The sequence below is a fragment of the Nerophis lumbriciformis genome, linkage group LG09 (assembly GCF_033978685.3).
Source record: "Nerophis lumbriciformis linkage group LG09, RoL_Nlum_v2.1, whole genome shotgun sequence".
Classification (NCBI taxonomy): domain Eukaryota; kingdom Metazoa; phylum Chordata; class Actinopteri; order Syngnathiformes; family Syngnathidae; genus Nerophis; species Nerophis lumbriciformis.
Genome location: NC_084556.2, coordinates 26,932,581 through 26,955,889, shown reverse-complemented (window position 1 = coordinate 26,955,889; position 23,309 = coordinate 26,932,581). Strand labels below are relative to the sequence as shown.

The following is a 23,309-nucleotide window of genomic DNA, read 5'->3' as shown; positions in this document are numbered from 1 at the left end:
ATTTAGATTTTTTTTCAACACTATGAAAACCCAGCATTATAGATCACATACTGCAGCTTGCCCTATTATTCTGATGTGTGAAGTCTGTGTTAAGAATTAATAGAGAGAATAATGGTCCTAGTAGTTTTGTAACGATACCAATATTTTGGTACCGGTACTAAAATTATTTCTATACTTTTTGGTACTTTTCTAAATAAAGGGGACCACAAAAAAATTGCATTATTGGCTTTATTTTACCAAAAAATCTTAGGGTACATTAAACATATGTGTCAGGCTTGTCCCTGACAGTTTGGTTAAGTTTGAGTTTTTCCTCTGTGTTTGTCTTTGTTTCCTGTCAGTGCTCTTATTTTGGTTGTTTCCTGCTTTTCTCCCTGAGTGCTGTTTTCCCTCAGCTGTGGCTGATTGGCACCTGGCCACACCTGGTGTCAATCAGCCAGCTGCTATTTAAACCTGCCTTGCCAGCCAGTCTGGGCTGGAGTATTGATTGTGGATGTGATTGTTGCTAATACTTGTCAATGTCATAACAACCTGTCCTTGTCGCTGTCGTCATAGCGGTAAGCTGTTCCTTATAGTTATTTACAGCTTGCTGTCTCCTAGCTCTTTTGTTTCGTGTTTTCCTGTTAGCTAGATCTTGTTAGCCATTAGCTGTTTCCAGTTTTTCTGTTTGCTGGTTCCTGTTTTCAGTTTGGCTATTCATTGCTCCTGGTTTGTGTTTTACATTTATTTTAAACATTAAATCATGTTTTCCTGCACCAAGCCTGCCTTCTGTGCATCTTGGGGTTCGTCACCAACACCTCGTGACAATATGTTTCTTATTGCAGTTAAGTCCTTACATAAAATAGTGAACATACTAGACAACTTGTCTTTTAGTAGTAAGTAAACAAACAAAGGCGCCTAATTAGTCTGCTGACGTATTCAGTAACATATCGTATCATTTATCAGTCTATTATTTTGTCAACATTATTAAGAACTAGTGGTAGAAAATAAATTATGAATACTTGTTCATTTACTGTTAATATCTGCTTATTTTCTCTTTTAACATATTCTATCTACACTTCTGTTAAAATGTAATAATCACTTATTCTTCTGTTGTTTGATACTTTACATTAGTTTTGGATGATTCCACAAATTTGGGTATCAATCCGATACCAAGTAGTTACAGGATCATACATAGGTCATATTCAAAGTCCTCATGTGTCCAGGGACATAATTCCTGAGTTTATAAACATAATATATATTTTTTTTAAATGAAAGATGTTGTGATGCCAAAAAATATTGACATAATCATAGTAGTATCGACTAGATACATCCCTGTCCTTAATATCATTACAGTGGATGTTAGGTGTGGATCCCCCAATGGCGTTTGTTTACATTTTGATGCCGGTGAGCTACAGTGTGTAGTGAAGCATGTTTAGCTATTCCTCGTCCTGCAGAGATGATACTTGTAAGAAACGTACTTTATTTTTCACCATGGAGACCAGGATTAGTGATTTAGAAGTAGCTAAAACGCTGCCGATGGCGGATGGACGTTAGCCGCTAGCTAGCTAGCCATGTCTTAAAGCACCTCTTCCTGAGGGCGTTTTAGTGTTATAACTTCACCTTTATCGTTAGTTTTCAAGCCAAAATATGTCCGTTCTCCCTTTTCTGTCTACATACTGTGTCTGTTTGTAAGTACTCCGTGATTGTGCGCTACCGAACATGCTCGTCTGCTCGTAAACCAGCAATGTCACGACGTGACTTCGGCGCAAGGGGTTGTGGGACCTGTACTATAAAATTATTCTTTAGTATCGCGGTACTATACTAATACCAGTGTACCGTACAACCCTAGGTCCTAGCAGCACATACAGTCGCGATCAAAAGTTTACATACACTTGTAAAGAACATAATGTCATGGCTGTTTTAAGTTTTGAATACATTCTACAACTCTTATTTTTTTGTGACAGAGTGATTGGAGCACATACTCGTTGGTCACAAAAAACATTCATGAAGTTTGGTTCTTTTATGAATTTATTATGGGTCTACTGAAAATGTGACCAAATCTGCTGGGTCAAAAGTATACATACAGCAATGTTAATATTTGGTTACATGTCCCTTGGCAAATTTCACTGCAATAAGGCACTTTTGGTTGCCATTCACAAGCTTCTGGTTGAATTTTTGACCACTCCTCTTGACAAAATTGGTGCAGTTCAGCTAAATGTGTTGGTTTTCTGACATGGACTTGTTTCTTCAGCATTGCCCACACGTTAAGTCAGGACTTTGGGAAGGCCATTTTAAAACCTTAATTCTAGCCTGATTTAGCCATTCCTTGACCACTTTTGACGTGTGCTTGGGGTCATTGTCCTGTTGGAACACCCAACTACGCCCAAGACCCAACCTCCGGGCCGATGATTTTAGGTTGTCCTGAAAAATTTGGAGGTAATGCTCCTTTTTCATTGTCCTGTTTAAAGCACCAGTTCGATTGGCAGCAAAACAGGCCCACTACCACCACCATGCTCGACGGTAGGAATGGTGTTCCTGGGTTTAGAGCCCTCACCTTTTCTCCTCCAAACATATTGCTGGGTATTGTGGCCAAACAGCTAAATTTTTTGTTTAAGTGTTGTAAACTTTTGATCGCGACTGTATATGTATTCAAGAGTGATCAGTCCTCACACATGCATATAATATTATACAGTCAGTACATGATAAACAATTGTTTTCCTACTGATACATCAGTAGCTTTTTCGCGTCTAACAAAGTGTTAAACCAGGCTCCTCATTGAGTTGTTTACTTTAATGAACAAGTGGTGCAATTACATATCTGACATTGGTAAAGAAGATTTAAGTCAATGAGCATTTCAGTGAATGAATAAGTGCACTTGAACTATGCAATTGATACATCTCATGTACGGCCGTGACTCGGGAGGTAGAGTAAGCTGTATTGTAATGTGAGTTTATGGTTTGATCCCAGGATGACGTGTATTTGAGCATGATGCTAAACACTTAACCGCCAAGAATGCCATTCATCACCTGAGTATTCATATTAGGTACGTTTTGTGTTATATTGTGCAGTGTATAGATGGAATAGAAAATGTAGTTAAATGTAACCCATTTACCAGAATCCTTTAGCTTCTCTGAATTACAGTGCACACGGAAAGTATTCACAGAGCTTAATTTTTTCCACATTTTGTCATGCTACAGGCTTATTCCAAATTGGAATAAATTAACTTTGACACATTGTTATTATGGAGTATTGTCTTTTTAAGTTTGAGGACAAACATGCATGTATTCCATTTTGGAATAAGGCTTTAACATAACATGTAGAAAAAGTGAAGCGCTGTGAATACTTTCCGGATGCACTGTATGCAAAAAGTAGATTTACTGTGTAGTACACAGTAAGTATATTCACTTCCAAGTAGTCTTACAGATATGGTAGTTTAGTGAGTGATCTGTGGCAAAATTGTTTGCGCATGCTTATGTTATACACCATTATAAAGGTTTACTTTGTACTCATTTTACAAATGGAAACCCTGGGGCAGTCTGCAAAATAATGATAAAAAAAAGAGATGTCACTCGTGACTTCTCATCATTTCCAAAATTAATTCCACAGTCAATGTCCTCACTTCAATAAATCACTGTCCAAATGAAGACAGTGGCTGAGTGCTAGTCAACATTAATTGAAACAATGCCCACCGCCAAAGAGACTGAGCGTGTTTGACGACGCAACAGTGCTCCCCGAGATATTTGTAAGGTTCTGTTTTAGATGGAAGAGACAGGATGAATGTGAGGCAAAGCATCACTTGAATCCCTGAAAATGCATACAAGGAAGAGTTAATAAAAAAGAGTTAATAAAAAGTAATTGATCGACGAAAATACAGAACATAACTTCACGCCTCTCAGGTTAGCTGACTGACATTGACATAAGCAGAGGTCAACATACCAGAAACCGAAACGAACCATTGCACATTTATCCGTGCCTTTGGCAGGAGACATGCAAATGAGCGATAATAAAGTATTTTTTTTAGCATTTTATGTTTAAGTTGGATCAAAACATTTTAATATTTAATCGGGATTAGTCGCATTTTGTCTAAAGTTAACTTGTAATCGCAGGTAATAAGTGTACCTTAATTATTATTATTTTTTAAATATGCACCTGGAAATAGGTTGATTGGCAACACTAAATTGGCCCTAGTGTGTGAATGTGAGTGTGAATGTTGTCTGTCTATCTGTGTTGGCCCTGCGATGAGGTGGCGACTTGTCCAGGGTGTACCCCGCCTACCACCGGAATGCAGCTGAGATAGGCTCCAGCACCCTGCGCGACCCCGTAAGGGACAAGCGGTAGAAAATGGATGGATGGAGGTACCTTAAGTTTTTATTGCTATCAAAACAGAACTGGACAAAGTGTATGCTTGTAAACAGCTCAACACAAAATGCACACAACCACTTTTTTACAGACACACATTGGCTAAAGTGAGACCCATTTTCAGCCTTGGAGTTTCACGCCTCAGACCGGCCCACTTTAGATCATGACCGATCTATTGTTTTAAAACATGGGTCTCCAACCCGGGATTAAGCATCTTTTTGTGTCCTTCTCGCCATTTCCGGGTCCTAAATGGCTGTCAAAGTGTATCAAATTGTCAGAATACATCATCAGACTTCTTATGTCAAGGTGGGATGCAGGATTTATGATCTACAATGAACTTCCAGGGAGCAAGGAAGCGAGGAAACACCTCGCCAGTCAATCATATCGAAATCGTACACTGGCTTGTGACATACTTGCCAACCTTGAGACCTCCGATTTCGGGAGTTGGGGGGCGTGGTCGGAGGGGCGTGGTTGGGGGTGTGGTTAAGAGGGGAGGAGTATATTTACAGCTAGAATTCACCAAGTCAAGTATTTCATTCATATATATATATATATATATATATATATATATATATATATATATATATAAGAAATACTTGACTTTCAGTGAATTCTAGCTATATATATATATATATATATATATATATATATATATATATATATATATATATTATTATTATTATTTTTTATTTTTATTTATTTATTTATTTTATTATATATATATATATATATATATATATATATATATATATATATATATATATATATATACATATAAATAAGAAGAATACTTGAATTTCAGTGTTCATTTATTTACACATATACACACACATAACACCCATCTACTCATTGTTGAGTTAAGGGTTGAATTGTCCATCCTTGTTTTATTCTCTGTCACTATTTTTCTAACCATGCTGAACACCCTCTCTGATGATGCATTCTGCTTCGTCTCCTTGTTGTGTGCGCAGTTGTGGACTGCACTCTCTAAAAGCCGTAGATGTTATTGTCACATATGCATGTACAGTAGATGGCAGTATTGTCCTGTTTAAGAGTGTCACAACATTGCTGTTTACGGCAGACGAACTGCTTTACGGTAGACGAAAACGTGACTGCTGCTGTTGTGTGTTGTTGCCGCGCTGGGAGGACGTTAATGAAACTGCCTAACAATAAACCCACATAAGAAACCAAGAACTCGCCCTCCATCATTCTACAGTTATAACGTGATTGGGCAGGCACACTGTTTATATTGTGGGAAAGTGGACGTGAAAACAGGCTGTCGACACGTCACTCAGGTCCGCATGAATTTCGGGAGATTTTCGGGAGAAAATTTGTCCCGGGAGGTTTTCGGGAGAGGTGCTGAATTTCGGGAGTCTCCCGGAAAATCCGGGAGGGTTGGCAAGTATGGCTTGTGATCACGGCACCCCTATAAATAGTTTGTCTGCGTTAGCGCTTATAATAACAATATCACTAATACTTGGTTAGCAATTAAGTCACGAAATGTAAATGTAGTATTGTCGGAGCTTTTTGAATGGTTATTTATTGGAATTTATGGGCGGAATAGAGGACCTCTCATTGGCTTCGCTGTAAGCAGACTTTTATTTATGGTTTTTTTTACAAGTGAGAATGCATTAAAAAAATCCATCTGTCGTGGTGTCTTTCATAATGATAGGCACAATTCCAAAAAAGTGGAGTTCCCCTTTAAGGTTCATTTATAGCTTTTCAAAAAGTTGTTTGTTCGTGAACGCCACATCGCTCAATCACATATTCCGTGATGATTAAGATGACAAAGTTTGGCACATCTTGCCACGTCAGACTGCAATGCTTTACCTATTTTTATTCTTGCCTTTTCAATGCCATTCTTGCTCTTTTTACTGTGCATTTTCTTGTCGTTGTACTCTTTCTCACGAGCAGCCCATGAGCCTGACTGATGGTGGGTAGTCAAGGTAACGGCAAGCTGCGTGTGAGGGAAAAAAAACCCTGTCATTGCATGGCAGGAAGGACAGTCTCCGATATCAAGCATTTCCATTGAATGCAGCATGTGGCCATTTTCAGTACATCGTCCCACTTTGGGCTAGGGCGATTTATGACCGACTGTCACACAACGTGCGCGTATCCCCCAAAAAATTGCGGGAATTATAGTTAACTTCTTATTATCGTTAACTTTGACAGCCCTCGTTTGAACATGGTATTGTAGTGACGCACATATTGTGTATGGTTCTGAGCTATGATTGAGGGTTTGGGCAATAGGGGGCAGTTGGCTTGTCAGGAGCAGTAATAATAGCCAGTATAGCCAGCCTGGTCCAGCCCCTGCTTCCATTTAAACCGGGTCTTTCGAACGAGAATGTAAACCCGATTTTCAGCACAAACCCAGAAGGTGTTAGGGAGTGAGGTTTTCCAACATACATTGGACACAACTACACTGGTTAACCTCCGTTACACCAACGGAGTTGCTGAGCCGCATTGGCTGTGTCAAAGAAAGTATATAGAGCAGGGGTGTCAAACTAATTTTAGATCGGGGGCCACATGGAGAAAAATCTACTCCCAAGTGTGTCGGACTTGTAAAATCACGGCACAATAACTTAAAAATAAAGACAACTTCAGATTGTTTTCTTTGTTTCAAAATAGAACAAGCACATTCTGAAAATGTACAAATCATAATGTTTTTTTTTTTACACTTACATGTTGTGGTTAATAGTATTCTATCTGTATTTGTCGTTATTTATATTTTCTGAATAAGTTATGTGATAATGTTCATCAGTCAACTCATCAAAAAATCATATCAAAATCAAATTACAGTATGTTATTTATGTAGTTTGATCATTTTCCTCGACTGATGTACTCATGTGGTTTATTTTGTACATACACTATATTGCCAAAAGTATTTGGCCACCTGCTTTGACTTGCATATGAACTTGAAGTGCCATCCCATTCCTAACCCATAGGGTTCAATATGATGTCGGTCCACCTTTTGCAGCTATTACAGCTTCAACTCTTCTGGGGGGGGGGGCTGTCCACAAGGTTGCGGAGTGTGTTTATAGGAGTTTCCAACCATTCTTCGAAAAGCGCATTGGTGAGGTCCCATACTGATGTTGGTCGAGAAGGCCTGGCGCTCAGTCTCCATTCTAATTAATCCCAAAGGTGTTCTATCGGGTTCAGGTCAGGACTCTGTGCAGACCAGTCAAGTTCATCCCCACCAGACTCTGTCATCCATGTCTTTATGGACCTTGCTTTGTGCACTGGTGCACCGTCATGTTGGAAGACAAAGGGGCCCGCTCCAAACTGTTCCCACAAGGTTGGGAGTATGGAATTGTCCAAAATATTTTGGTATCTTGGAGCATTCAAAGTTCCTTTCACTGGAACTAAAGGGCCAAGCCCAACTCCTGAAAAACAACCCCACACCATAATTCCTCCTCCACCAAATGTCATATTTGGCACAATGCAGTCCGAAATGTACCGTTCTCCTGGCAACTTCCAAACCCAGAATATTTAGGAGCGAGGAAATTTCACTACTGGATTTGCTGCACAGGTGGCATCCTATGACAGTTCCACGCTGGAAATCACTGAGCTCCTGAGAGCGGATCCATTCTTAAAAATTTTTGTAGAAAGTCGCCATACCTGTGCTTGATTTTGTACACCTGTGGCCGGGCCACGTGATTAGGACACCTGATTCGGATTATTGAGATGGGTGGCCAAATACTTTTGGCAATATAGTGTATGTAGCATCATCTACAAAGATACAAAAAATTGCTATTGCGACATCCAGTGGTCACTTTTAGAACAGCAGTTTCTTTCATTAAAAATGTCGGCTCATTTTTATACTTAGCAAACTCATCCCACGGGCCGGATAAAACCTGTTCGCGGGCCTGGATCGGCCCGTGGGCCGTACGTTTGAGGCTCCTGATATAGAGCGTCCTACTTTACGGTACAATGCACAGGACTGTTTTGCAGATGCTTATAAAATGTAATTGGTTTTTATTATGTTATATTGTGCATGCATCGTCATTCTCCTGACATTACAATAGTTCAGTCTTGTAAAAAAAAGGGCTTGTGTGGTAATTTTGCCGTATGGGTCACAATACTAATAAAAATTGACTCAAAAGTAATGTGGACAAAAGCGGTCACCACGTATGTTAATGTTGACTGAGGTGGACACTTTTCAGTGATAAAAAGAACATGGTGGACCAAGATCACTTAACACTTTGGCATTTAACATAAAAGAGATAGAGATAATAGAGCGAGAGATAGACAGAGAAGCTAACAGTTAGCCTAGCTGCTTAGCTATTTTTCTGTCACAGGATACAGTCACTGTATCCTGTGGCTCAATACTGCCATATGTTGATTTTCACGCACAACACAACCTGCTAATTCAGCCTCTGGATGCATTTATTGCATACTTTTCCTCTTACACAAGGCTTTGAAACACTTCAAATTGGGACCATGTTAGATCTATGAAACCCCTCATCTTTCCTTTGACCATGCAGGGCCATGTCTCATCTGTGGGTACCAACACACTCCCCGCAAGCGCACTGCTGACTTTCAGATTGGCGCTAAGGAGTTAATACGGCTCAGGTGTTGTAATTGAAGATTGCCACCAGCTGGTTGGGGTGGGCTTGGCAGAGCACAGTCAGAGAGGAGCTGGCTGTCAGGCTGAGCAGGTGAGCGATGCTTCAGTGCTGCTGGCCTCGCTTTGCAATGGCTGCCTTTTTTTGTGTGTGTTTTTTTAATGGAGCTCCTCTTGCGCCTTTAGGCACCACATGCACATAGTAGCTTAGACGCTAAAGGAAAAAAAAGGGAAGAACAAGCATTTCATTGAACTTTAATTTAAAACCAAAGACACAAGGAAGACGTGACTCAAATTAAAACCAACTCACCTAATTAGCATTTAATGTTTGGATTAAAATGTCAAACACAATTTCATTGTTCAAATACTGCCTTGCTTGAAAGTCACACGAAATATTTATTAAGTGTAACGTAAATCTTCTACAAAGATTAAGACATGCAAAGCATTAATGATTGAATTAAATTAGCCACAAACTACATGAGCTTCCATTTAGCTGCTGGACAAATGCTTCATGTGGCCTTAAATTATGCATTTAATGTTTTTCATTTGCATTTCTTAACCTCACAAACACGGCATTTCAGAAATGATCTATGAGGCAGCACTTATGGTCCATTAATATATCAGATCAGGGCACACCCTGTACGTGTTCAAATGTTTCAAGTACATTTTCCGGCATGTTTTGAATACACAGGTGAAGTGAAGGGCTGAGCTGTCAACTCATCGCCACCTGGTGATTAGATGGCCGGGAAATGATGCCAAACAGACCTAGCAGACCCAAGTGAGCGTGATCTGGTAACGTTTGGCAGTCTCCTGTTTGTCGAGGCTTCAACTAACACCTCTGGCAGGGCTTTACTTGCATCCACGGGCAGACTGAGAATATTCAGTTCATATTCTGTGCCTCCATTTCTGAGGTGGCCAATCAAAGCTTTGAGCATAACATGATTCAGGTCAGTATTTGCGCCATTACCAATAACAGATGGTGAACACCACAGTTTAGTGAACTGAAGTGAAGTTCACTACATTTATATGGCGGATTTCTCTAGAGACTCAAAGCGCTTTACATAGTGAAGCCTATTATCTACATCTTTAAGCTACATTTAAACCAGTGTGGGTGGCACTCGGAACAGGTGGGTCAGCCCATGGACACAACAGCAGTGGCTAGAAAGGCGGAAGCGGGGATCGGACCTCAAACCCTCGAGTAGCTGGCATGGCTGCTCAACCAACCAAGCCACGGCGCCTCAGTTTAGGCAGACCGTAAAGCTAAAGTAGAATACTTTTTGAGCATGAGCATGTGGGACTCCTGAAGCCGCTGACAGATACCAGCAGGCCATGTGGGAGGAGTTCTCTGAGGCCATGGAGCATGATTTCTTGTCAGCTTTGAATAAATTCTGGAAAACCCCCTAACACTTCAGAAAGGGAAAAAAAAGTGCTCTTTTCATATTGTTAATAGTGAAGATGGAGGCGTTTTGACCAACTACAGGGGATCATACTGCTCAGCCTTCCTCAGAAAGTATTTTCCAGAGTGCTGGAGAGAAGGGTACGACCGTCGGTGATCTCCCCGAACCTCAGTTGCAAGGCGGTTTTCATCCTGTTCTCTGAACAGCATTACTGGAAGGTGCATAGAAGTTTGCCCAACAGGTCCACATGTGCTTTGTGGACTTGGAAAATCAAATCAAATCAAATCAACTTTATTTATAGAGCACATTTAAAATTTACCACAGGGGTAGCCAAAGTGCTGTACAATGAACAGGTTAAAAGATAAAACGAGTACCGAGCAAACACAACATAACACAAACAGAACACGATAAAAAAATAAATAATTAAAATATAATTAATAAAAACATAAAAACATAAAAAACAGGATCACAGCAGGTGTATTATGGGGCGCCATAATACACCTGGCGCCCCATAATACAGTCCTGCAGTCAAATGCCTTTTGACTGCAGGACAGTCAAAAGGCATTTGACTGTCCTGCATGGTGTCCAGTGGAATTGCTCCAGAAGTACAAGATTTGTGTCACGCTACTATGGGCCATTGGGTCCTTGTGCAAGGAGAGCAAGAGCCAGGTGCTCATTTCCAACATTAAGTCAAGCATGTTTCTTTTGTCTAGGCTGCTGTTTGTCAGATGTTCTGTTCAAAATTTTCATGGACAGTATTTCTAGGTGCGGCTACAGTGTTGAGGGTGTCCAGTTAGAGGGTCTTAAGATTTCACCTCTGGTATTTGCGGATAATTTAGTCCTGATGGCCTCATCAAGCTAGGACCTCCAGTTTTTACTGTGGCGGTTCACAGCAGAGTGTAAAGCTTCCCGGATTATACTCAGAATCTTCAAATCTTAGGCCATGGTTTTTAGCCAGAAAAGGACGGGATGTTGCCGCAAGTGGAGGAGTTCAAGTATCGGGATAAGGGTCTTGCTCACGAGTAAGTGAAGGCAGCAGCATGAGATTAAGAGAAGAAGCACTGCAGCGTCTGAGGAGAGAGCTGAGCTGGAAAGTAAAACTCTTGATTTACCTGTTGATTTAAGCTTCAACCGTCACACCATTGATGACAACCTTTGAGAAGTGACGGAAAGAGGAAGGTCGTGGATACACGCGTATGAAATTAGTTTTAGCAATAGGGAAGATGACTCACCTTAGTGCTGCTCCCTAACATCGGGAGAAGTCAGTTGAGGTTGCATAGTCATCTAGTCCAGATGCCTCCTAAAAGCCTCCCTGGTGTGGTGTTCAGGGCATGCCTAGCTGGAAAGAGGCCTCAAGGTCGACCTAGGACACTCAGATTTCAGCCCAGAAAAAAACAAATATGAACATGTAATGACACACACAACTTAAGACAATAAAACAGGGAATCGAGACGGGCATCTGGCTCGAAGCTGCTGCCACCAGGGTTGCGGCTTCGTTGTCTATCGTACCGTAGGGGGTGAAGCGACAAAGGAGCGGGATGTGGGGCGTGGGGTACGTGTGTGTGTCTCGTGTGTATTTTTCATGGGTGCGCGTGTGTGTACTTAGGGCCGAAGAGTCACTTGTCTCTCCACCGCGTTGCTCTCTCAGCGTGTTTTCGTTGAAACACCAGGGCAACACTTACTCCAATCAGCAGATGTCCTGTTATCATAATTCCTCATCGGTAGATGTCTTCAACGTCCTCTAATGAAGAATTGCCAGGCACACGAGACTCTACTTCAGTCAAGAGTCCTTCGCGTGTAATTCTGGTTGTGCTTACCGACCTCAAAGCTTTTTTATTTGGTACATGGTGTAATAATAAGTGTGACCAGTCGATTGCAGTCACACATAAGAGATACGTGTATACTGCAAGATGACACCAGTAAACAACACCAAACCTTTAAATGTTCCATTGAGAAAATAGAACATTACACACGACGCTCAAAAATCCGTCATAATGTTTTAGTACGACTTTGTTCATCCAAGAAGCCGCACCACTCGATGGATTGTCGGAGCATTACGGCTACCGTAGTCAGACGTACTGTGATTCAACATACGGTACTATTATGGTGTGTATAAGGACTGCAAAATGGTACCTATTAACAGACATATTACCTGGCGTTTTGTTTTGCAAAATAATCAAAATCTACTTTTTTACCGCCTGCTACCTAATGATGTGTATGTGGGATCTGCATAAGTCCTGAAAATGTGCACGTGTTTGCCATTGTAGTCCGTGCTGACGCCGTGGTCAATAAGCTTCTTCTTTTTCTTCATCTTCTTGTTTTAAGGCATTAATCCTCTGCTGTTGCCATTTGTAATATAAAGTAGCGTAAAGTTCAAACTTATATCTTGCTACGGAAGTGCTAAAAACTACCAGTGTAGTGGTTTTACATAATTCACCCACAGAACTTTAGTTATTAGAGAGTTTCAGTTGGACGTTTTTTTTACGGGACACATTTACGGCGTTGTTGTTGCACTAGTGAGCCAGGGATGAGGAGATGCTGCTCCGTTGTTGATTTAAGTAAAGTCTGAATGTCATTAAAACAGTTAGCTGCAACTTTTTACACTTCTTCGACTCCCGTCCTTGCACGCTACACCACTACATCAAAGATGACGGGGAGAAGATGCTGTCAAAGTGGAGCCACGGAAATAAGTCCACCCACAAAATGGCGCATCCTGAAGCAACGGTCGGAAGATAACTTGAAGATGGTCTGTAAAACATAATCTATGCAACATTTTGACCAAAGAACCACCATTACATGTTATGTAGTCCTCAAGGAAGTGTTTTAAATTTATAATCCGGTGCGCCCTACATTCATTTTATCTTATGATAGAAAACACTACAACCAAAAACCTAATATGTGTTAACATGATTGTTTCTGTTCCTGAGAAAAAAGGGTGAAATTGATTCTTTTGGTAAATGTGTTCAATTGTCAACCACATTTTCAATGACTTTTTTGTCTGTCACCTGTTAAAACTACAAAATTCTGATAGAACAATTTTTTTCTTGAAAATACTGGAAACAAATTTCTGGTAACATGATTGTATGTTAATGATATGCACATCTCCCTTTAATCTAACGTCTTTTCTTCTTTTCAGTGTGGCCTTAATATTTTTTGGTTTTGCATACAATACAGTACAGTATGTGATCAAAGACAGAACTGATACTGTCCTATTCAGTAAAGTACTGCAGGGCTTGAAGATGTGGGACACTTTATGTAACCATCAGTGCTCCCCGTTGCCCTCAAGAAATTTTAAATTGATCATTGCACTCATACAAGGTGGCACTTGGGTGGGGATGGGCACAGCACCACTCTTTAGAGAAACAAGTCAATAAGCATCTATTGGGAGAGCTGGTTGTTTTTCAAGAGAGGGGGAAAGACAAGGCTGATATGCGACATATCAGATATAGACTGCGAGGCAAAGAAAACATCTAGAAAGGAATACAAACATTTGGCAAAAGCAGTCAATTTGGTGTTTTTACTGTATATTGCATTTTCTGTATATATCTTGTCACCCATTGGGTATAGTGGTACCTTGGTTTTCATACACCTTTGTATTAGTAAGATTGGGTTTTAGGTGAACATTTTCCCCAAAAATGTCTCGGATTTTATTCACTGTTTTAGTACGATTAAACTCAAGTTGATGACTCAGTCTCCGTGCTTTTCTGTATTTAGTACGGCTGAAAAATAAACTATAATAAAGTTGTAGCATACAGTAACAGTCCCATCAAAGAAAACACAAGTCTGAGAGTCTGTTTCACTGAATGCACCGCACTATGGATAAGTCTGGTCAAACAATCGTAACATGACATTTACCAGATGTAGTATCGTAGAGAGTAGGGTTGTATGATGGACCGTTACTAATGTGACCCAATATCCGGTTTGAGTGTATCTTGCTCTCTTTTCTGGCAACATTCGCAACAACCTTTCGACTCAACAACAGACACTTCCCATCCTTGTCGCGGAAGTCCATCCCCCCAGTCAAGCCATTAGCGAGATTCCCTAGGCGTCTGTGATGACACTGAATTGACTTGTGGAAAATAATTTGACATGTGACATGTGTATGCCTTTTTACTCTGGTTAAACATACAGTATTTGAGGGTATACAGTCGTTGTCAAAAGTTTACATACACTTGTAAAGAACATAATGTCATGGCTGTCTTGAGATTCCAATCTTTTCGACAAGTCTCATTTTTTTGTGATCGAGTGATTGGAGCACATACTTGTTGGTCACAAAAAACACTCATGAAGTTTGGTTCTTTTATGAATTTATTATGGGTCTACTGAAAATGTGAGCAAATCTGCTGGGTCAAAAGTATACATACAGCAATGTTAATATTTGGTTACATGTCCCTTGGCAAGTTTCACTGCAATAAGGCGCTTTTGGTGGCCATCCACAAGCTTCTGGCAAGTTTCTGGTTGAATTTTTGACCATTCCTCTCGACAAAATTGGTACAGTTTAGCTAAATTTGTTGGTTTTCTGACATGGACTTGTTTCTTTAGCATTGTCCACACATTTATGTCAGGACTTTGGGAAGGCCATTCTAAAACCTTAATTCTAGCCTGATTTAGCCATTCCTTTACCACTTTTGATGTGTGTTTGGGGTCATTGTCCTGTTGGAACACCCAACTGCCCCCAAGACCAAACCTCTGTGCTGATGATTTTAGGTTGTCCTGAAGAATTTGGAGGTAATCCTCCTTTTTCATTGTCCCATTTACTCTATGTAAAGCACCAGTTTAATTGGCAGCAAAACAAGCTCAGAGCATAATACTACCACCACCATGCTTGACGGCAGGCATGGTGTTCCTGGGATTAAAGGCGTCACCTTTTCTCCTCCAAACATATTGCTCGGTATTGTTGCCAAACAGCTCAATTTTTGTTTCATATGTTAATATGTTACTGCATACGTCAGCAGCCTAATTAGGAGCCTTTGTAACCCGTTTGCTTGCTTACTACTAAAAGAGAAGTATTAGTATATGTTTACTATTTATTAAATGTCAAAATTGTTCTTATATTACAATAAGGAACACATTTTTATGTATCATAAGATTTTCTGTTAAAATAAAGCTAATAATGACAATGTATTGTGGTCCTCTTTAAAAATGATCAAAATACATTTTGGTACTGGTACCAAAATATTGGTATTGGGACAGCCCTAGAGCTTCTTTTTTTTTTATCTACTTTTGTATTTTATAGTCACTTAAATGCATTTTATATTTTTACTAAACTATAACTATTTTCCATAAAAAGTGCTTTACTAAGGAAAAACTTTTTCAGTATTTTTATAATGCCCGGTTTTCACAGGACCTTTGGGACGGATTAATAATGAAAACCAATTGGCTCATCAAACCGGCTTATCTAACCAGTGACTCAAGATCAGGTGTGTCCCGATTCAATGTTGATAATAGTCCGTTGTCAACGAAAAAACGTGTATCTGAATTTATTGGCATAGAATCAAAAGTGTCCAATATCAGCCTCTGATATGAACTGTCCATTCCAGGCTCTACTCCAGAAATTCTATCCAGCAGCAACCAGAATCAGTGTGCCGAGCTCATGCTATCACAACTGTACAAGCAGCAAGTAGTAGGAGTGATGTCGACACGTGGCTTTCCTTTAAGTTCAAAAAGACGTGGAAGCAGTATTTTAGTCGGATGAAAGCGCAATGCAGTACAGACAACACTGCTGCGCACATCAGAGATGATAGTAGATGCCATTTGGCCATTGTGCCTCCTCACCCAAGTCCTTTGAAATGCTCTCACCTTTTCGTAAACACGCGCAATATGTACACTTACATTGTTATTTTTTAAAGAAATCATTCCAATCGTGTCATGGTCAAAGAAGGCTAGTGCTAGTGAAAAATTTTATATGATTGATAATGTTTTACAATGAAAAGTGGGACATCAAAGTTAAGCAAAGGAAGGAGAAGGAAATACGGACTAAAAGCAGATATATGCATGTACATTTAGCTAATTAATTTTTAGGGCCCTAGTGTGTGATGAATGTTGTCTGTCTATCTGTGTTGGCCCTGGGATGAGCTGGCGACTTGTCCAGGGTGTACCCCGCCTTATGCCCGATTGTAGCTGAGATAGGCTCCAGCGCCCCCCGCGACCCCGAAGGGAATAAGCGGTAGAAAATGGATGGATGGATGGGTTAGCATCATGACTTTTCTTAAATGGGCTAACGGTAACGGTTTCAGTGAGGAAGGAGACGGCACTGAGACAGGGAAGTCGTGTTTATTAGCACAAGTGTATGACGTGTGTAATTAAACCAAATATGTGGTCTGTGACTATGTGATGCGATTAACTGGTGAGTGTTACCGGGGGGTGTTGAAGGTGCGTGTTGTGAGAGATGCGGAAGTCCAGAGAAGGCAAGGCAGGCTCGGAAGTCCGTGGGCAAGCGAGAGGTCAAGGGCTGTAGCGAGGCGTCAGGGTCCGTGGACAGGCGAGAGGTCGAGATCCAGGAAGTCAGCTAGAAGTCCAGAGGGAATCCAGGGAGACGAGACGCACAGCTCAAAACCAGGAAACGGAGGGCAGCTGAGGGACGAGGGAACAGGACACGACACGATGGAGCACAGAGGGGAAACACAGAGAGCGAGGAAGCACATAAGCAAAAAGCTAGAGCCATGTAGGGCTTACTGTACAGGTACAAGTGGCTACGTTCTGGCATTGGAATGCAGGACTCGCTGGCTTAAGAAGGGATTGGAGTCCTCATCAGCGTCAGGTGTGTTGATTTCATATTGAGTGCAGCCGAGGCGCGGCCGCAGCAGGAGGGGAGCGCCCATGTGCGTCCAGGGGCATGCACCGAGGAATGTGTGGCAGCAGGAGCTTGAGCCGTAATATTAACACCAGCAACAAGTTGTTGCTGTTATTCATGATCAGGGACAGCAAGAGTAACGCATACGGTAACTAAAATAAGCTCAAATGGGTAAACTTCTTGAGTAACCAGAAAGTAAATAAGCAACATCTGTAAAGCAGAAAATCCAGAAATGCACAAAACTGAATTTAGTGTAAGCTCGGCTATTGGCTCATTTTGCTGCAATGTTATTTAAATGAAATAATGAATGCTATTTGCGATGAACTCGATTCAATCAGAATCTATTTAGAGCCACGACAGGAACATGGAGGGTGCTACAGAGTAGGAGATGGCCTTGTGATCTCCTGAGCCTTGCCGTAAAGAAACATGTACGTTTTTCAGTTTTGGAATATGATTGCAGAGCAATTTCTACCCATTATTTATATTTTATTCATCAATTAATACAAAACCCAAAACCAGTGAAGTTGGCATGTTGTGTAAATCGTAAATAAAAACAGAATACAATGATTTGCAAATCCTTTTAAACCTATATTCAATTGAATAGACTGCAAAGACAAGATACTTAACGTTCCAACTGGTGAACTTTGTTATTTTTTGCAAATATTAGCTCATTTGGAATTTGATGCCTGTACATATTTCAAAAAGGCTGGCACAAGTGGCAAAAAAGACTGAGAAAGTTGAGGAATGCTCATCAAACACCTATTTGGAACATCCCACAGGTGAACAGGCTAACTGGGAACAGGTGGGTGTCATGATTGGGTATAAAAGCATCTTCCATGAAATGCTCAGTCATTCACAAACAAGGAAGGGGCGAGGGTCACCACTTTGTCAACAAATGCGTGAGCAAATTGTCTAACAGTTTAAGAACAACATTTCTCAACAAGCTATTGCAAGGAATTTAGGGATTTCACCATCTAAGGTCCGTAATATCATCAAAGAGTTGAGAGAATCTGGAGAAATCACTGCACGTAAGCGGCAAGGCTGACAACCAACATTGAATACCCGTGACCTTGGGGCTTAGGAACACTTCAGAAAACCACAGTCAGTAACTACAGTTCGTCGTCAAATCTGTAGGTGCAAGTTGAAACTTTACTATGCAAAGCGAAAGCCATTTATCAACAACACCCAGAAACGCAGCCGACTTTGCTGGGCCCGAGCTCATCTAAGAGGGACTGATTTAAAGTGGAAAAGTGTTCTGTGGTCTGACTAGTCCACATTTCAAATTGTTTTTGGAAATTGTGGACGTCGTGTCCTCCGGAACAAAGAGGAAAAGAACCATCCGGACTGTTCTAAGCATACAATTCAAAAGCCAGCATCTGTGATGGTATGGGGGTGTATTAGTGCCCAAGGCATGGGTAACTTACACATCTGTGAAGCCACCATTAATGCTGAAAGGTACATTCAGGTTTTGGAGCAATATATGTTGCCATCAAAGCAACGCCTTTTTCATGAACGCCCCTGCTTATTTCAGCAAGAGAATGCCAAGCTTGATTCTGCACGTGTTACAACAGTGTGGCTTTGTAGTAAAAGAGTGCGGGTACTAGACTGGCCTGCCTGTAGTCCAGACCTGTCTCCCATTGAAAATGTGTGGCGCATTATGAAGCCTAAAATACGACAACGAAGTCCCCGGACTGTTGAACAACTTAAACTGTACATCAAGCAAAAATGGGAAATAATTCCACCTGAAAAGCTATAAAAACATTGGTCCCCTCAGTTCCCAAACGTTTACTGAGTATTGTTAAAAGGAAAGGCCATGTAACACAGTGGTAAAAATGCCCCTGTGTTAACTTTTTTGCAATGTGTTGCTGCCATTAAGTTCTAAGTTAATGATTATTTGCAAAAAAAAATTACGTTTCTCAGTTCGAACATTAAATATCTTGTCGTTGCATTATCAATATATTGTCGATTGGATATAAGTTGAAAAGGATTTGCAAATCATTGTATTCTGTTTTTATTTACGATTTACACAATGTGCCAACTTCACTGGTTTTGGGTTTTGTACAATTTGAATGTAGAAAAAGTACTTCAGAGTTACAATGCATGCAGAATTGACATTTGTGCAATTATATGTTTTACACTACAGCATCTATTCAAACAGCAAGCAGCAGCAGCACATTTGCAGCTAAGAGACAGACTCAACATGTAGATCCAGGTGAGTGTTTTTTATTTGTAACATACTGTGATAACATAAGTTTTTCCATTAAAAAGTATACAACATATACTGTATGTTTAATGGTAATACATCTAAATCAATATCAGACTAAGTTTTGTTACAATCATTTTTAAATACTCTCAAGACATTCTGGCCTATTCATCAGAAATAGTTGTCTTACTTTGGCTGCATTGAAAGGAGGGCTTAAATGTATTTTATTACTAATAACATCCTGCTACAAGAAAAAATAATGCATATTAATAATGGATATTAGCTTGCATGCTTATACCAAAGTAGCGATCAGTCCTATTATGTACACTTTTTAGCAATAGACAAGTATAGTTAGTATCACTCTATTATTGGAATAGGAAGTAAGAGGTTATACTGTACATATATTATGAGTTTCACCCTATCATATTATACCTGTATCTTTGCTTATACATTTTGATATATATAAATACAGTACATCATAAATACTCATATTAACAGGGTATAGTGAACACTCAAAACAGTCAAAATTGAAAATGTAGGACTTGAAATTGAACTAAAATCATCTTTATTAATATATACATATATAAATATATCAAAGTTGTTCTGTGTGTGTGTGTGTTTATTTTTCTCACAGGATAATGAAGCAGTAGCAACAGACTCTATGTTACAATCCAACAAGCTGAAGACACAGGCAGAACGGTGCAGCAGTGCCTTACAATACGAAGGTCCTGAGTTCAATCCTGGGCTCGGGATCTTTCTGTGTGGAGTTTGCATGTTCTCCTCGTGACTGCGTGGGTTCCCTCCGGGTACTCCGGCTTCCTCCCACCTCCAAAGACATGCACCTGGGGATAGGTTGATTGGCAACACTAAATTGGCCTTAGTGTGTGAATGTGAGTGTGAATGTTGTCTGTCTATCTGTGTTGGCCCTGTAATGAGGTGGCGACTTGTCCAGGGTGTACCCCGCCTTCCGCCCGAATGCAGCTGAGATAGACTCCAGCAACCCCCGCGACCCCGAAAGGGACAAGCGGGAGAAAATGGATGGATGGATGGAAGCAGAAGACACATCCAACAGCTTCAACAGATGCCTTTGAATCTATCAAAGATGCCCCCATTGATCCTGCTGACAGGCCACACCATTTGACCGATACACTAAAAATGGAATTACTTAGGTAAGGATCTCATGAGGTAAATTCAGACTTCACATTCCCTGAAAGCGATGAGGGAAGAATATTTCCATTACCACTACTTCCACAGACAATTAGTGAACAGAGAGAAAATTAAGATCATTTTCCATCCATGTCATTTGCACTACATTTGTAGGTGTTATTTTACTCTCAGGGAAATTATTTAAATAGTTTAAATGTTTTCTTCTGATTGCATTTTTTGTCTTTAGTTGTCAAATAATTGCTAACTGTGTCTATGGATATTCTCATTCATGCAGGTCATTGTAATCTCAGGGCATTCAATTGATCGCAACTGGACTGTGTGGTTTGACTTAGAATACTAGCGCTGCGAATATTTGGGTGTCCCACGATTCGATTCAATATCGATTCTTGGGGTCACGATTCGATTCAAAATAGATTTTTTTCGATTCAACACGATTCCCGATTCAAAATGATTCTTTATTCATTCAATACATAGGATTTCAGCAGGATCTACCCCAGTCTGCTGACATGCAAGCAGAGTAGTAGATTCTTGTAAAAAGCTTTTATAATTGTAAAGGACAATGTTTTATCAACTGATTGCAATAATGTAAATTTGTTTTAACTATTAAATGAACCAAAAATATGACTTATTTTATCTTTGTGAAAATATTGGACACAGTGTGTTGTCAAGCTTATGAGATGTGATGCAAGTGTAAGCCACTGTGACACTATTGTTCTTTCTTTTTTTTTATTTTTTATAAATGTCTAATGATAATGTCATTGATGAATTTTTAATCAGTGCTATGTTGAAATTGTAACTAATATTTATACTGTTGTTGATAATATTCATTTTTGTTTCACTACTTTTGGTTTGTTCTGTGTCGTGTTTGTGTCTCCTCTCAATTGCTCTGTTTATTGCAGTTCTGAGTGTTTCTGGGTCGGGTTTGGTTTTGGAATTGGATTGCATTGTTATGGTATTGCTGTGTATTTTTTTGTTGGATTGAGTAATTAAAAACATTTAGAAAAATTAAAAATTAAACAAATTAAAAATAAATAAATTAAAAAAATGAGAATCGATTCTGAATCGCACGACGTGAGAATCGCAATTCGAATTTGAATCTATTTTTTCCCACACCCCTATAGAATACGTTTCGCCTCTCATCCAAGTAGGCTTCATCAGTCAATGCTCATAGACTTAGATTGGTCAGATCTAGTCTTCGACTTAGATTGGTCAGATTTAGTCTCATGGCTCTTGCCAAAACCCCAAATATTTATATTCCAATACCAAGAGTGTGCGCCTGGGCAAGGATGGTTTTGCCCTATGGTAGTAGGAAAAACAACTGTTGAGATGCAATCCTACTGTCAATGCAAACGACAGTCATTAAAGTGTTAGCATTGAGGTATTGTTTGGCAGAACGATCGCTGTAGATCGACTTCTAACCACCCAATATAGTCGAGATCACCCACGTTAGCATTCCATTCAGTTGTAAACAAATTGCACAAAGGGACATCTTTGACCACAATGTTTGTAACTCCTGTGGCAGAGACCTTTAGGAATGGTTGAAAGGACAGCGTTGTAAGTGGGAGATAAGTGGTGTCGCACACTACTTTCTCTGTTCAAGGATGTATTTTCAACCTTGATAAAGATGGCCTCCCTCATTCTTCTCTCAAATCATTCCTCTTCCCTTTTTGCTAACTGTGTAATTCTGCATAGTGTGACAAATGCAGGAACACAGTGCTGTTTCTTTTAGGTCTTTATCTAAGACTGACAACATGAGAAGTTAGAAATACACAACTCAATGCGCCTTATCAGTGCGCTCAAGTTTACCCGAAACCCCGCCCATACCAGCTGGGAGGGAGCATGGTCCTAGTGCCTGCCCAACTGCCCCCCTCGAATAACCAGACGGCACTTTATGGGGAAAACAAAAACCTCTCAGGGGGCCTTACCAGCCTGCCATAACGGCTACAATGTCCTTTTATAGGAAAAGCGGGCAAAACCTGTGGGGCAAAATCTTCATCTGGTAGCCGAGGCGGTGAAGGACATTCGACTCTGACGGCTTTTGGAGGGCGACCTCGGCGGGGAACTTGGCCCTACAGCAGTTCTTTGCCTGCTACACAATGGGCTGGTTTAAGTCTGTCCAAAGAAAGATGTTCCTTGCACCCGCCCCTATCAAGCACAAAACTTTTAGGACCACGCTCTAGCACCAAGGGCCGTTGTAAGAGTGTCGGAGGGGTGAACGGTGTGCATTATAACGCACAAAAACAAAATGGGTAAACATTAGCTCCGATGGCACAAACGACAGTGAAAACAGTGGTGGACCGGGCCAGGAGCTAAGAGGCCCTTTGTCATGAAGGGAAAAGGTTGCGGTGCCAAACCCTCAGGCAAAAACTGCCCCAGAACGCAAAGTGGCTTATCGAGCACCAACTCAGCAGGTGCTGCGCCAATATCTTCTTTTAGGGCTGAGCACAAACAGAGCAATCCAGTTACCATCCGAGAGTGTCGCATGCAACGCTGCTTTAAGCGACCTGTGAAAGTGTTCACATAAGCTTTTTAGCTTTGGGGTGGTAGGCCGTAGTGCAAACCACCTGCATGCCCAAGGACTGCGCCAAGTCTCCGACACAAACTGGGATCCCCTGTCCGAGGTTATATTATATGGCGTGCCAAAACGCACAACTCAGGCCGACAGAAACGCGCAGGCAACATATATAGAGGCTGTGGAGGACAGGGGACCGCATCTAGTCATCTGGTAGTGTGATCTACCATGGTGAGTAAGTGTGTAAAGTTCTGCGACGGAGGGAGGGTGCCTACTATGTCCACGTACATGTGGTCAAACAGACTGACCCCGATTGGGAATGGTTCAAGGACAGCCCA

At 40.6% G+C, this 23,309-nt stretch overlaps 1 protein-coding gene across 1 annotated transcript in view; it reads left to right on the top strand.

Annotated features, from left to right (window-relative positions):
• The window catches only part of pcdh1a (protocadherin 1a), a 303,557-nt gene extending 283,578 nt beyond the window's left edge, over nucleotides 1–19,979 (top strand). The window contains exons 5-6 of the mRNA XM_061962071.1: nucleotides 19,233–19,301; nucleotides 19,927–19,979. Of these exons, the coding sequence (XP_061818055.1) occupies nucleotides 19,233–19,301; nucleotides 19,927–19,931 (74 nt within the window). The 3' untranslated portion in view covers nucleotides 19,932–19,979. The remainder of the gene's footprint in view (nucleotides 1–19,232; nucleotides 19,302–19,926) is intronic.
• The last annotated feature ends 3,330 nt before the right edge of the window (nucleotides 19,980–23,309 follow it).